This window comes from Myotis myotis, unplaced genomic scaffold (assembly GCF_014108235.1).
Source record: "Myotis myotis isolate mMyoMyo1 unplaced genomic scaffold, mMyoMyo1.p scaffold_m19_p_3, whole genome shotgun sequence".
NCBI lineage: Eukaryota > Metazoa > Chordata > Mammalia > Chiroptera > Vespertilionidae > Myotis > Myotis myotis.
The window spans coordinates 108,821,378-108,836,800 of NW_023416335.1; the positions used below are offsets into that span (position 1 = coordinate 108,821,378).

The 15,423-nt window shown below is 43.1% G+C and overlaps 1 protein-coding gene across 3 annotated transcripts in view; it reads right to left on the reverse strand.

Moving 5' to 3' along the window:
• IFT88 (intraflagellar transport 88) overlaps window positions 1-15,423 on the reverse strand; it is a 176,384-nt gene that overhangs the window by 41,916 nt on the left and 119,045 nt on the right. For all 3 annotated transcript variants that reach the window (XM_036300081.1, XM_036300080.1, XM_036300079.1), the window contains exon 24: window positions 7,918-7,984. In XM_036300081.1, the coding sequence (XP_036155974.1) occupies window positions 7,918-7,984 (67 nt within the window). The remainder of the gene's footprint in view (window positions 1-7,917; window positions 7,985-15,423) is intronic.

Sequence of the window (15,423 nt, forward strand, 5' to 3'; positions counted from 1 at the left end):
GCCCTTGAGTCTAAATTACCTACTGTCTGGGCCTCTATGGGAAAAGTGTGTTGAGAGAACCACTCAGCTTAGAGAACCAGTTTGCCAGAAGATAGGTGACTTGTTAGCAGATCAGACCAGCAGGGTCTGTGACACTGAATATGCTGGTGCTACTGCGATACTGCCCTCTGATATTTATTACTAACAGTTACACTGTGGCGTCAAGCCTCAAAGTGCATAGCAGCCAGGGTGTCCAGCACAGTTACTCCTGAGATTTCTGTGGCGAAGTGGGTGCTTACATGGGATGAAGCTGATGGGAGTGACGCTCTTTAGAAGTAAGAGCCCCAGTCCTGCCAGCTTCTGAAGGCTTTTTTCACCCTTTACAGACTCACTGTCTTTTCCCCAGGAGATTACCTACGTTCTGTTGATTTGATTATCTGAATTTGGCTGTATTCACATCGATTTTCTATTTCTCCTCCTTAGTCAGTGATCTTTTGTCCCTCATATGTGGTAGGCACTGAGCATGAGCCACTGGATCCCAGCAAAACTATGCAAAGGTATTCTAGTCAAAGAAGTTGTTCACCCTCGACTATAATCTTAAAATAAAACTTTGATAAAAAAATGGTTACAATGTACTTTATAAAAGACGTTCTTTAAAAAGTTGATCTTAAAGTGAATTTCTATTCACTGAGTCATAATATCCTATAATTTTCATTATGAAATTATTTTCAGTATGAAAATGAGATACATTTTTCTTAGGAAAAGTTGGCACCCAAGACATAATAAAAAGCGTAAAATGCAGGAAACCATTAAGTACACATAGTAAACAAAAAACAATTTTAAAATGGAACGTTAACAACACAGCACTCAAAGTAAGTCAGGACTGCCAACAGCATGCAAAAGGGAAGAGGCCCTCCAGGAAGGCACTCTCTGTCCTGAGGACAGGTGCCTGTGAGAAGCAGAGGTATATTGTGGTCTCCGGGCCTTTACATGCAGCCAGCACACGGCAGGCGCTCGGTCCACGTCGCCCTGCGGACTGTGCACAGGCTGACTACTGGGACTGTGCGCTCGGAGGACACGGCTCTGCTTGTGGGAGTTGGCCTTTTGTGTGACGTGGCTTAATTTTTCTTCTAAACTGATTGATGTCTGGCACTGAGCTGCTAAAACTTTAACTCAAAATTGTGCATTTAAAAGAGAAATACATCTTTACTTCAAGTAGTTAAAACAACTTCATTTCATTTAAGTTAATTCTATTTTGCCCTGGCTGGCATTGCTTGGTGGTTAGAGTGTAGGTCTGTGCACCAAAGGATCACAGGTTTAATTCCTGGTCAAGGGCACATACCTGGGTTGCAGATTCTGTCCCCTGCCTGGTTGGGGCACATGCTGGAGGCAACCAATTGATGTGTCTCTCTCTCTCTCTCTCTCTCTCTCTCTCTCTCTCTCTCTCTCTCATGCTGGAGGCAACCAATTGACGCCTCTCTCTCTCTCTCTCTCTCTCTCTCTCTCTCTCTCTCCCCCCCCCCTTTCCCTTCCACTCTCTCTAAAAATCATGGAAAACATATCCTCAGGTGAGGATTAACAACAACAAAAAAAATAAGTTAATTCTGTTTTAAAAGCAAACTAATGTACTAACAATCCTGGAATGGATAGCCAAATTCTAAACCAGATAGTACTGCCTTTCAATGGGAGTTGTATCAAGTAATAACCATAACAGTCATACTCACTCAGCACCAGCATGTGCCAGGTTCAGCACGGCCCTCTGTGGGTTGTGCATGTAATACTTCTATCACCTTGGCCGTGAGAGAGCCAGGACAAGAGGCCGAGGCTGGATGACTATACACTGCCACACACTGTGGTTTTAAATGTGGTGCCCTTTTTTTAAAAAAAATATATTTTACTGATTTTTTACAGAGAGGAAGGGAGAGGGATAGAGAGTTAGAAACACTGAAGAGAGAGAAACATCAATCAGCTGCCTCCTGCACACCCCCTACTGGGGATGTGCCCGCAACCAAGGCACATGCCCTTGACCGGAATCAAACCTGGGACCCTTCAGTCTGTAGGCTGACGCTCTATCCACTGAGCCAAACCGGTTAGGACTGCGGTGCCCTTTTTATAGACACTCTGTCACATCTAATCCTGTAGTATCTCAATGGAGATATAGCAGTGGTTCTCAAAGTGTGTTCCCAGTACCAGCAGCATCAGCTGGGACCTTGTCAGAAATGCAGATTTCTGGCCTATCACAGGTTGACTGACTCAGAAGTACTAAAGCTCTGTGATTGGTTCTAGGTGATTCTGACTAACATCTGAGAACCACTGAAGAGGAAGGGAACTGAGATTTACTGAACAAACTAATAGCAAAAATCAGACTTCCAGGAGACTAGTCTGATCCACAGAAAGGACAATTTCGTAGGATCCCCGAGCATTTTAGAAATAGTTATTTTATATAAATGAATAATGATAATGTATTAGTTCTCCATGGTCCTCTGTCCTAGGCAATTCTCTAAAAATCAGGTTGCAGGCAGTGCATTTAAATTATTATACTTACACTAGCTATGGCTGACTTCATTTGGATTCACATGAAAACCGTCCCTTTCTCCTAACTGCACTGTGCATCTAATCCAGGCTGAAGGGCCAAATATTTCCATGTTAAGCTATAAATGTGCAAGTCTATGTTTTACAGGTTAGAGGTGGGAGATGGGTGAGATTGGGGCTCCCTTTACATAGAGGTTTGTCCTAGAAATTCCTGAATGGCAAGTGGTAAGTGACAGCCATGCAGAGTGACTGCCGCTAGTGTGGGGGTGGGGGAGCCGACAGCTGCTGAGGATGGGTGTGTCCAGTGTACTGGGGGGGGGGGGGGTGGAGCACAAGGAAAAAGAGAGGAGACAGTGAGGGAGGGGTCCACAGCATGGTTTACACAGACTTCAAAGCCAGGGACAGCCTTGCCCTAGGCCTGTGCTGAGAACTGGAGAAAGTAGGCAGAAAACATGATTCCTGTCATCAAAAGAGGTACTCCAACTTGAGCTTCAGGATGAGGGAAGAAATAAGGAACAAAAAGGCAAATGGTGGGGAAAGTGGGCAAGTCCCCTGGGAAGGAACTGTTTAGTGCCTTCAACTTGTGCCAAGGAACTGGGAACAAGAAAACCAGCTTGTAAAAATGCCTCCAAACCACAGTTTCTACTCCAAACTGACCTCATGTGAGAATAAAACTTATTTGTGCACTTGAATTGACTATTTGTGCTGGACTGAAGTGGACTGGATCAGAGAGAGGAAAACTTATTTACGAAGAACAAGAACAAGCAACAGTGGGGAGGCCAAGACCAGGAGGTGCCTCTCTCTAACAGATGCCTCTCTCTGCACACAGGTGTCAGACAAGGCAGCTCACCTTTCCTACACATCAGTCATGGCTTCACCGACCCGACCTGACTGCGGAGGAGGTGTGGGCCTGTTTTGTTCTGAGGCACGGCATGCTTCCAGAAGTATTAGGTAAAGGTCACCTAGGGAGGCTGCACAGATCTTTGTGTCAGAGGACTTAGAACTTGGGGGCCCCTGAAGTGCAGCTTGACCTTTCTGATGTTTCTGAGAGGCAGACATTGGAGTTGGTCTGGGGATACTTTCTCAGGGCTCTGGTTAAGCCCCAACCTGCTCAACAGTTCTAGGCCTGCCCTGGCATCCTGTTAGGAGGTCCTGAAGTTTCTGAAACAGATTTTCAAAGTGAAGACATTGGAGTTAACTGAGGCTCATGTTAGGGATTAACACTGAAGACATTTCACGAGTTACCAGGGAAGGCTGAGAACTTCCCATAAGGCTGCTGCTGCTATTTTGGGAGAGACTGGTTGGTGACTGACTCTGAACTCAAAATTTTTAGAGGATGTGTGGAATACTTAGAGGATGGTGAATCTGGTCCCAGAATGTTAGCAAAATAAAGTTTAAAAGAACTCATATCAGGATGGCCTGCTTCCTAAGAGCACGCATGAACCAGCAGCAGCAAGTGGGTCTGGCAGCCTTCCAGAGGTTCTTTCACGGAAGCACAGTGCCTGGTCTGCTGACTTTGTGGCCATTCAGAACACCTTTGGTAATACAGGTCCATGATCCCTCATCTACAATTCCAAATGAAGAGGTCTGAAAATTATGTGTTCAGGTGGCAGTATGTAAACTCCTTGGACATAAAACCTAACTTGCCCTGAAGCGATTTTTAGCCACTATCTATCCTAAATGTGAATATTCATGCTTCACTGAATTAATACTTTATTCGGTGATAAGGTGTTCCGATGGGAATTAGATGTTATATAGCTAATACACCCTATTACTTTTTGAAGTCTAAAAAATGCTGAATTTCACAGCATACTTGGCCCTAAAAGCTTGGATAGGGACTGTGGGCCCGGATTGCTGTCTTTGGCTTAAAGACAATTGTAGGTGCCTGTTTCTTAGATCCAGAACGCAGCTAAATCCAACCCCAGACAGCCAAAGAAATATGGTAAAACAGGAGTGGGGTTGAGTTAGGGACAAAACTGAGGTATATCTGAGGACTAGGGGGACAGTATGGCAATATCAGCGTCTATCATGACCAGGAGTCTGACGAGACAGGAGTCAGCTTCTCCTTGAGGTGGCAGCCCCTTCGCACGCCCAGGATGCTGGCTCTGGGCAACAGCTCCTGTGACCTGAGGGCTAACTGGTCAGGACTCTGTGGGTCAGTTGGAGGAGCTGGACTGATCCTTAGAGAGTCAGGCTGTCTCGCTAGAACTAGAGGCACTGATGACTACTAGTAAATGCCTAATGTACTTGGTGAAGCAGAGCTCTGATTTCTACAAAGAGTCTTTGTTCCCAGTCTCAAGTCCTGAATCTTGGAAGACACACGTGCTTTTGTTGTGGCAGCATCCTCATCACTAGAACCTTGTGTGTCTTTCCAGCTAGATTAGAATTTTCCTGAGCACAGGGGCCACCATCATATTCATCCCTGTGTCCTTGGCACTGAGCACAGTGTTGGGCACTGAGAATGCATCCAGTAAACGTTTGTGAATGAATGAAAGGCATGCCTATCTAAGGGTGACGTCTTGCTTTATCCTGACTCCTAGATCACAGACAGATACGCAGCTGGGCAGATGCATGAAATGGTTCACCTATGTATGACCTTGCTAAGTAGGGATGTGAGAGAATGGAGCTGTATTTATTGGTCACATTTAGCATTTACTTTTCCAATAGTTTATTTAAAACCACCAAATTTCTACTAAGTTTAACTTAAACTACCCCTGAAGCAGAGGGAGAAGGTAGATTTTGTTGATGGGAAAAAGAGAAGACTTGGCAAACAAACCTTCTTATTAAGTAACTAGAGGCCTGGTGCACAAAAATTTGTGCACTCGGGGGGGGAGGGGGGGTCCCTCAGCCCAGCCTGTGCCCTCTCGCAGTCTGGGACCCCTCGGGAGATAACGACCTGCTGGCTTAGGCCTGCTCCCGGGTGGCAGAGGGCAGGCCCAATCCCTAGGTGCAGCCCCTGGTCGGGCTCAGAGCAGGGCCGATTGGGGAGTTGGGGCGCCACCTCCTGTCATGCACAGAGCAGGGCGGATTGGGAGGTTGCGATGCCACCCTCAGTCACGCTCAGGGTAGGGCCGATTGGGGGGTTGGGGCACCGCCCCCTGTCACACTCAAGGCAGGGTCGATGGGGAGGTTGCGGCACCACCTAGTCACGCACAGAGCAGGGCCAATCAGGGGGTTGGGGCGCCGCCACTGTCACACTCAGGGCAGGGCTGATGGGGAGGTTATGGCTCTACCCCATCACACACAGAGCAGGGCCCGTGGGGTGGGAGGGTTGGGGCGCTGCCCTCTATCACCCAAAGAGCAGGGCCAATCAGGGGGTTGGGGCGCCGCCACTGTCACACTCAAGGCAGGGCCGATGGGGAGGTTATGGCTCTACCCTGTCACACACAGAGCAGGGCCCGTGGGGTGGGGGTGTTGGGGCGCCGCCCCCTGTCACACACAGAGCCGCAGGGCGATCAGGGGGTTTGGGCGCTGGCCCCTGTCATGCTGATCCCAGTGCCGGGAGACCTTGCGGCTCTGCTGATCCCGGTGCTAGGGGGCATATTACCCTTTCACTATATAGAATAGAGGCCTGGTGCATGGGTGGGGGCTGGCTGGTTTGCCCTGAAGGGTGTCCCGGATCAGGGTGGGGGTCCCCACTGGGGTGCCTGGCCAGCCTGGATGAGGGGATGATGGCTGTTTGCAGCTGGTCACACACCATTCAGGGTGGGGGTCCCCACTGGGGTGCCTGGCCAGTCTGGGTGAGGGGCTGAGAGCTGTTTTCAGGCTGGGACTGAAGCTCCCAACTGCTCCTTTTTTTCTTTTTTTTTTTTTTTATTCTGAGCCAGCTTTAGCTCTGAGGCTCCAGCTCTTAGGCCTCCACTCCTGAAAGCAGGTATCTGGTTTGTTTAGGTTCTACAATCGAAACTCTGTATCAACTCCAGGTCTGAGATCCCGGCTAGCTGATAGCTGGTTTCTGGGGTTTTGTTTAGCTTCTATTTTTGTAACTATGTTTCAAACTGCCAGCTCAGAGGCCAGCAGCGGCAGGCGGGGAACGTTGGAGTCCTCCGTCACTTAAGCAAGCAAGCCTCATGTTAGTTTCAAGCTGCCTGGCTGCCAGCCGCCATCTTGGCTGGCAGTTAATTTGCATATCTTGCTGATTAGCCAATGGGAAGGGTAGCGGATGTACGCCAATTACCATGTTTCTCTTTTATTAGATAGGACTAGTGGCCCGGTGCACAAAATTCGTGCACAGAGGTGGGGGGATGTCCCTCAGCCTGGCCTGCACCCTCTCCAATCTGGGACCCCTCGGACATCCCTCTCACAATCCAGGACTGCTGGCTCCTAACTGCTCACCTGCCCGCCTGCCTGATCACCCCTAACCACTCTGCCTGCTGGCCTTCTCACCCCAACTGCCCCCCCTTGCCAGCCTGAGTGCCCCCAACTGCCCCATCTGCCGGTCTGCTCACCCCCAAGTGCCCCCTACTCGCCCCCAACTGCCACCCCTCACTGGCCTGATTGCCCCCAACTGCCCTCCCCTCCTGGCCTGATCACCCCTAACCGCCTCTGCCTCATCCCCGCCACCATGGCTTTGTCTGGAAGGATGTCTGTAAGGTCTCCTGGAAGGTCTTCTGGTCTAATTAGCATATTACCCTTTTATTAGTATAGATAATGTCACGAGCAGTTACAGAGTCAAGGAATTTGGAGATGCAAACAACTTCAGAAATCACCTAAATCATACAGCATTTACATGGTTGCTCCAGAGACACATGGTTGTCATGATCAAGACTGGAACAAGAACCATGTCCCCAAGTTCCCAAATTGGCACTGCTTCTACACTGAAAGTGGGACTGAAGACCTGAGACTGTTTGCATTTTATAAGACTGTCTTACTTCTCATGGTACTTCCTTAAAATGTAAATTTTAAACATCACACAGTAAAGCCTCATTAGGATGGACATCTATAATAATTTATCCAACCCAAACTTGTTTGTTACGCTATTAGCAGAAACAGTTCTGGTTAAGAACTAAAATTGCTCACTAGCCAGGTAGCTCAATTGGTTAGAGTGTCATGCTGATATGCCAAAGTTGAAGGTTTAATCCCCACTCAGGACACATAAAAATATCAATCAATGAATGCATAAGTAAGTGGAACAACAAATCAATGTTTCTCTTTCTCTAAAATCAATAAAAAACAATTAAAAAAAGAATTAAAATAACTAACATTTATACTTAATTTATATATCAGACTGACTGCCTACAAAATTAATTAGAATAAGTGAGGTTTAACTGTGTATACAACACACACACACCACACACACACACACACACACACACAGATAAAAGACATTTTTGGATTGTTTTGAAATGTTTCCAGAAGCCCATGTACATTATAATCCACAACTTCAAGATGACAGAAAAAACTTACCACTGCCAGCACTTCCCTCTCTCTTGCTGCGGGAACCTCCGGGGCCATCTCTGCCAGACTTTATACGCTAGAACAAGAAGAAGATGAGTTTAAAAGAATAACTCATATTTCTTCAAAGTTGAATATAACTAAACGTTGACTTTTAAATTAACATTACTATGTAACTCTGAAGACTTATTGCTCCTACATTTCTGGGGTCAAATCGATTATTACCTGAATCACTTCTATAGGAATAAAGACTATGTTGTGTAACGTAGAGATTCAAAGTCTGCCCTCTAACATGCTGAGTGATCAGTCCTTGTCACACTCAAGTGGCACTTATACTTCAAACTGCAGTGAAACCTCTGCTTATACAAACATCCTAAAAACCAAATATTCTCTTTTTTAAAAAACATGTTTTTATTGATTTTAGAGAGAGAGGGAGAGAGGGGGTAGAGAGACAGAAACATTGATGAGAGAGAAACATCTATCTGCTGCCTCCTGCATGCCCCCCATTGGGGATCGAGCACCAACTGGCTCAATTCTAGGACCTCTTGGTTCATGGGTTGATGCTCAACCACTAAGCAACACTGGCCAGGCCCCAAATATTCTGTGGATGGGGAAGTTCAGGTTTAAACACGATCGTTTGGAATCGAGGGTGGGTAGAAGAGAAGAGAATCTATTAAAAGGCTATTTCCTGCATTGTTCTACTCTACAGTGGTTGAACCTAAACTATTACAGGGCTAAAGGCAAAATGGCTTTTGAAATTCAACTTCTACAATAAATGTGCTATTAAAATCTCACAAAATGCCTAATCTGTTCAACTGTCTACTTTCTTAAACACAAATTCACCCTTAAAGTAAAATACCTCCAAGCTGTGACATTCTTAGGTTTCCTTTTATATTTTACCAGAGGCCTGATGCAGGAAATTCATGCAAGAGTAGCCCTTCCCCCCCCCCCCCCGCCCCCCCCTCCCCGCTGCCAGCACTGGCTTCCCTCTGGCACCTGGGTCCCGGGCTTCCCCCCAGTCGCCGGCAGGCACCTGGGACCCAGGCCTTGGCCCTCACAGCCCCGGCTTCATCCAGAAGGTCGTCCAGAAGGACGTCTAGTCTAATTAGCATATTATGCTTTTATTATTATAGATTGCTTTGTATTTTGCTTAAGTGTTAGAATTTTTTAAAAAGAGGAAAGTCTTTAAAAATATTTTTATTGATTTTTAGAGCAAGAGAAAGGAAGAAGGACAGAGAGACAGAAACATCGATGAGAGAGAAACATTATTGATCAGCTGCCTCCTGCACACCCCTACTGGGGATAGAGCCCACAACCTGGAATGTGCACCAACCAGAATCAAACTAGTGACCTCTTGGTTCATGGGCTGATGTTAAACCACTGAGCCCCATCGGCTGGGCAAGTGTTAGAATTTTTATTATCAACACGAATCTGCCTCAAGTCGCACTTTGACTGGTGTGAGGCAGGTCCTGACGGCAGGTAAAAGAGGAAGCTTTGGAATAATAACTGACAAAATGATTCTCATCACAGCAAAACTAAAATGTGAGGGAAGGAGTCACATAATGGGACACAGATCAGAAAGTGACAGAGGTCTATGTTTATTGACATGGAAAGCTGTCCATGTTATTTTGGGGAAAACATATGGGGGTTATAAGCCAGTATTTTTGTAAAAATTCAATTTTTGTAAAAAAAAGTCCCATTAAAAATATATGTATTGCTATGTTTGTGTATATTTGTAAAATGCCCAGGAAGACACATACCAAAATGCTAGTGTTCTCAAAGTACTAGGATGGATGATTTTCACGTCTTTCTTTATACATTTCTATTTGAATTAAAATAGTACTTATAAAAGTAATCTACTTGACTTTTTAACAGAATGTTTATTTTTTAATAATATACTAAAAGTTGACATTCTTATTCTGAAAAAATATGATGCCATTCCCATCTTGAAAAAAAAAAAAGAGAGAAGGTACAAGACTAATGTAGATACAAATAATATAATGGGACAAATTAAAAAACAGGCATTGAGAGTAAGAAACATTTTTTCCTTTTATATCTACTGTTCAATATGAGCATATGACTAAATATGTCTTCTACTACTCTTCTGGAATTGGAATAAAACCAGAGCCTACACATTCTACTCAGAGTGGAGGTTGAAAACCTGCCACCCCATGAACTGTTACCTGTCCTTGATGAAGTGAGCACAGAACTCAAGGTTGAGGGTTTTCAAACTTGCGTACCGATTTCATGTTTCTGACATCCAAGTGCATGATCATTTTTCTAGTGATGTCAATGACAGATTGAGACAAAAAATTAACTGCACCACAGATCATTTGAGAAGCATTGATCTAGAATACTCTTTCAATTCTACAGCTAATGAGAATGAGGTCAGAAGGAACAACTGTCCCTTCTGAGTCTCAGAGCTGGCCAATGATCAAGCCAGGAGAGAAGTCCAGGGTCCTGTCCACCACATTTGCACTTATTACATAAGATTTAGATATTTGTCCAATAGAACAAGTAGCAGTTATTGTTTCCTAGTTAAGGATTCCTAAGATTGGCTCTGACTTCAAATTCAAGAGAAAACTGCAAAAGAATGCATAAACCTGGCTGTAACTTCCTGTACTCGGACCTCTACGCACACTTCTTCGTAGATATCTCCATACTTGCTTAAACACTAGCTCCTCTAGGAATGATCTCTGAGTCCTCCTCTGAAGCAAAACCCCTCCACCTCTGTTCCCAGAGCTCGTTTCCCTCACATGCCCCATGACCCTGGAAGAGGAACTGGTGTTCACCTTGCACTCCCATGTTACGAGTACCTTCAGCATGTGGCTGACTCTTACATGTCACTGTGTCTTCCACAGAGCACAGCACTGTGATAAATGTTTCCTGAGAGGAGGAATGAGGACTAACACAAGGCAATGCATGAAGACACTGACATCAATGGCCTTTAACAAAAAAGTGATTAGGAATCTACACCTGAAATATGTAACTAATGCTCAAATTACCATTAATTTGATATCAACAATGCATATTTCCTTCCACATTTTTGTTAGATTTTGTAAATTCAATAATGCATAAAATGTGCAAGACATTCTTGTAGCTTTCATTAAATAAACTTTAAAACAAATTTTATTTCTTCTGTAAGTAAATTTTAAAGCCATGCCTTTATGAGACCTTATTACTAAACTAGAGGCCCGGTGCATGAAATTCCTGCACTGGGGGGAAGGGGTCCCTCACCCCAGCCTGCACCCTCTCGCAGTCTGTGAGACCTCGGGGGATGTCTGACTGATGGCTTAGACCCGCTCCCCTGAGCCGTCAGTCACACATCCTTAGAGCTGCCGCAGAGGTGGGAGAGGCTTCCGCCACCGCTACTGTGCTCGCCAGCCATGAGCCCGGCTTCTGGCTGAGTGGTGCTCCCCCTGTGGGAGCACACTGACCACCAGGGGGAAGCTCCTGCATTGAGCGTCTGCCCCCTGGTGGTCAGTGCACGTCATAGCAACTGGTCATTCTGCCGTTCGGTCAATCTGCATATTAGCCTTTTATTATATAGGATCTCTTTTCTTTTAGGAAATATAATCAAAGGGTTTCTGCTCAAATAGGTTGTATAGTTATTTTTATGCTTTTTGATAAAATTTAAACTTGAGGATAAATACCAACTACATTTTACATTAGTTTTGAATGTCATATGATATTGTGGACAAAAGAAAGCATTTATTGAAATTGTTTGCTGATTTCTTTGGGGAGAAAATAGCAAATATTAGAACAGAATTTCTCTATTTCAATATTTTGAGAATTCAGAAATTTGATTTTTAAAATGGAATGAATTACTAAAGTACTCCTATTTTTTGACTAGCAATTAAAACTTCCTGTATTCTGTAAATTATTTCTTTATCCATTTTCTTCTGCCTCCTAATAATTTCCTTTTGTTGTCTAATCCTCTTTAGAATTTTAGCTGACATTTTTCTCTTTTTCATATTTAAAACAGTGTCATCACTTCCTGCTCTTCCCATTTTGCTCTTTCCCAAAGAGTCAAGTTTGGCAGAAACCAAACCTCTCTTAAAACATAATACTGTTGTGGGGCCCAGTGTCCAAATGGTAAAGCGACTCCTGTCTGGCCCACTGGCCTGTGTCTGGAATCGCTTCCTGCTGGCACTAATGAATACACAATGTATGGAATTTCTTCTTACTCAGAATGTGATCCCTCAACAACAAATGTGAGAACGGTCTTCTTTTCCATAATAGTTCCAGGAAGACGACGAATTTCTTTGATGAATTACTCTACATAAACAACCTTCTGGCTTTAACATCTTAAAAAAGGCATTAGGGGCTCAGGGAGACACATTAATCCTGAATCAAATAAACCTGAATCAATTTATCTTTCTTTCTTAGGTTTATACAAATTCTTTTCCATTTGAAAAATTTAAAAAAAAATTCATGGCCTGATTTATTTTATGTCTACACCCCTCCTTTAAATCAGATTCCATACCCTAGCTGTCTTTTTATTATCTGCAAGGTGACCCTTTGGGAGCATAAACTGTACAATAGTGCTTCTCAGACTTTGGTTAATATAAAAATTACCTGGAGAATTATTTTAAAAAGCGCATACACAGATTTTTGGATCAATACCCAGAGACTGTAATTCTGGAGTAGGGTTTGGGTAGTTTGTAATTCTAACTACATATGATTCTGAAGCTCTACTAGTCCACAGACCACACTTGACTAGCACTGTTCTGAGACCCTAACTCCTATGGTGAGTTGATGGCAAGGTACATTTTGATCTAATCCATTGCACAAAATAGCAACTTTGCTGGATGCAGAATAAATAAGGACTGTATACAACTAAAAATGATGACTTGCATCACTCTCTTTCTCTGCTTTTCCCAAGGTGTCAGGCACAGTGTTAGGAGGCAGGATTTGAATCTCAGGTCTGCCCCCAATACCTGGTGACTTGCAGAAAGTTACTAGCCATTACAGGACTCAGTTTTCTTACCTGTAAAAAGTAGTAATAATCACACCATATCCAACATCATAGGATTATTGGGGTGATCACAGTAGTTGAGGCATGTAAATTGCTTAGAACAATGCCTACACTTAACCATGAAATAAATACATGTTAGCTGTCGTTATTAATGTCTAGTTAAGCAGTGTAGTAAAGTAGAATTAAAGGAAAACCTGTCACCAAAAGATTGCTGACATCATTCAGGAGGTTATCAGGTAAAGATTTTTTTTAAAAAAAAATCAGACATAGAAAGCTACCAACTATAAAAAAGACATGCACCTGTCTAAAGATGTGGAAATATTTAAAGAAATCAAGATATATCTATATAACAGGGTATTATGGAGGCATCAACAATGATTTGATGAAGAAATTTTAATTACATAGGAAAAAACGTTAAGGACAGATTCTAAACAAGAAACAGAAAAAAAAAGTAACATAAAGTTTTAGAAAAGGAACTTATTATATCTTGTTTCATGATTATTATTATGTTTTGTGCTCTACAAGCCAGGAAAGAGCTCCCTATGCCCTGGGTTCACAACCTAGAGAAGAAACTGAGACATGCAACAATTAACTGAGAAGCTGGCTCTCAGGTAGATGAGAATTCTTTCTCTTTAAGCTTCTTCGTCTTCCTACGACCTTCCTTGTCAACTAACTTTCCCCCTCCACTTTGTGTTTATAAGCAAAACATAAAAAGAGAAAACATCAGGAAAATGTTTCTTTGACATAAAATTTAATGAGGAGTACTGAAGAATGATAGAGAAACTGATTTCAAGGAAAATGAAGACAGTGCTTTGTGGATGAGGACAGAGCTTTAACCCGAAAGATGAAGGTATAACAAGGTGGGAAGGGAAGATATTAAGGAGAAGCTAAAAGAACATAAATGACACTGGGTTTTATACAGATTACAATAAGAATAGTGATAAAATATTACTGAAAGAAGTTTTGCTTCAGCACAGGGAGACATTAATAATTTGGTAAGGTAAACACTGGATGATCTAAATGCATCAATGATAACTCATATGGTAACAAGCTTAATAAAGTATTCTTTTTTTAAAAAATTATTTATTGTTGAAAGTATTATATATGTCCCCCTTTTCCCCGTTGACTCCCTCTAGCCCCCTGTCCCATCCCAGGCCTTCAGCACCCTATTGTGTGTCTATGGTTATGCATATTTGCATACAAGATCCTTGGTTGATTACCTCACACCCAACCACCCTCCCCTGCCTTCCCTCTGAGATTCTGCACTCTGTTCCATGCCTCCATGTCTCTGGATCCACTCCATTCATCTGTTTATTTTGTTACTTAGTTTCCACACATGAGTGCGATCATGTGATACTTGTCTTTCTCTGACTGACATTTCACTCAGCATGATACTCTCCAGGTCCCTCCATGCTGTCTCAAAGGGTAAAAGATTATTCTTCTTTACTGCTGCATAGTATTCTACGGTATAAATGTAGCACAGCTTTTTTATCCACTCATCTACTGATGGGCACTTGGGCTGTTTCCAGATTTAGCTATTGTAAATTGTGCTGCTATGAACACAGGGGTGCATACATTCTTTCTGATTGGTGCTTTGGGTTTCTTAGGCTATCTTCCCAGAAGTGGGATTCCTGGGTTAGATGGCAGTTCCATTTTTAATTTTCTGAGGAAACTCCATAGTGTTACCCATAATGGTTGCACCAGTCTGTATTCCAACCAGCCACGTATGAGGGTTCCCTTTTCTCTACATCCTCACCAGCACTTATCATTTGTTGATGGTAGCCATTATGACAAGTGTGAGATGGTACCTCATTGACGTTTTGATTTGTATCTCTCGGATGATTAGTGCCTTTGAGCATTTTTTTTTTCATATGTATCTTGGCCTTCTGTATGTCCTCTTAGGAGAAGTGAATAGTTAGGTCCTTTGCCCATTTTTTAATTATATTGATTCTCTTCCTTTTGTTAAGTTGTATGAGTTCCTTATATATTTTGGATATTAACCCTTTATCAGATGTATCATTGGCAAATACGTTCTCCCTTTTCATTTGGATGCTGGTTTCTTTTGCTGTGCAGAAGCTTTTTATTTTGATGTAATCCCATTTGTTTATTTTCTCCCTGGTTTCCTTTACCCTAGGATATGTTATCAGCAAATATAATGCCTGAGATTTTGCTGCCAATGATTTCTTCTAAAATTTTTATGGTTTCACAACTTACATTTAAGTTTTTTTGAGTTTATTCTTATGTATGGTGTAAGTTTGTGATCTAGTTTCTTTCTTCCTTTTCTTTTTGCATGTATCTGTACAATTTTCCCAACACCAATTATTGAAGAGACTGTCTTTACTTTTACTCCATTGTATTTTACTCCATTGTACTCCTCTTGCCCCTTTTTGTCAAATGGTAATTGAGCATCATGGCTTGGGTCGATTTCTGGGTTCTCCATTCTGCTCCATTGATCTATAGGCCTGTTCTTATGCCAGTATCAGGTTGTTTTTAGTACAGTGGCTTTGTAGTATAACTTGATATCTGGTATTGTGATTCCT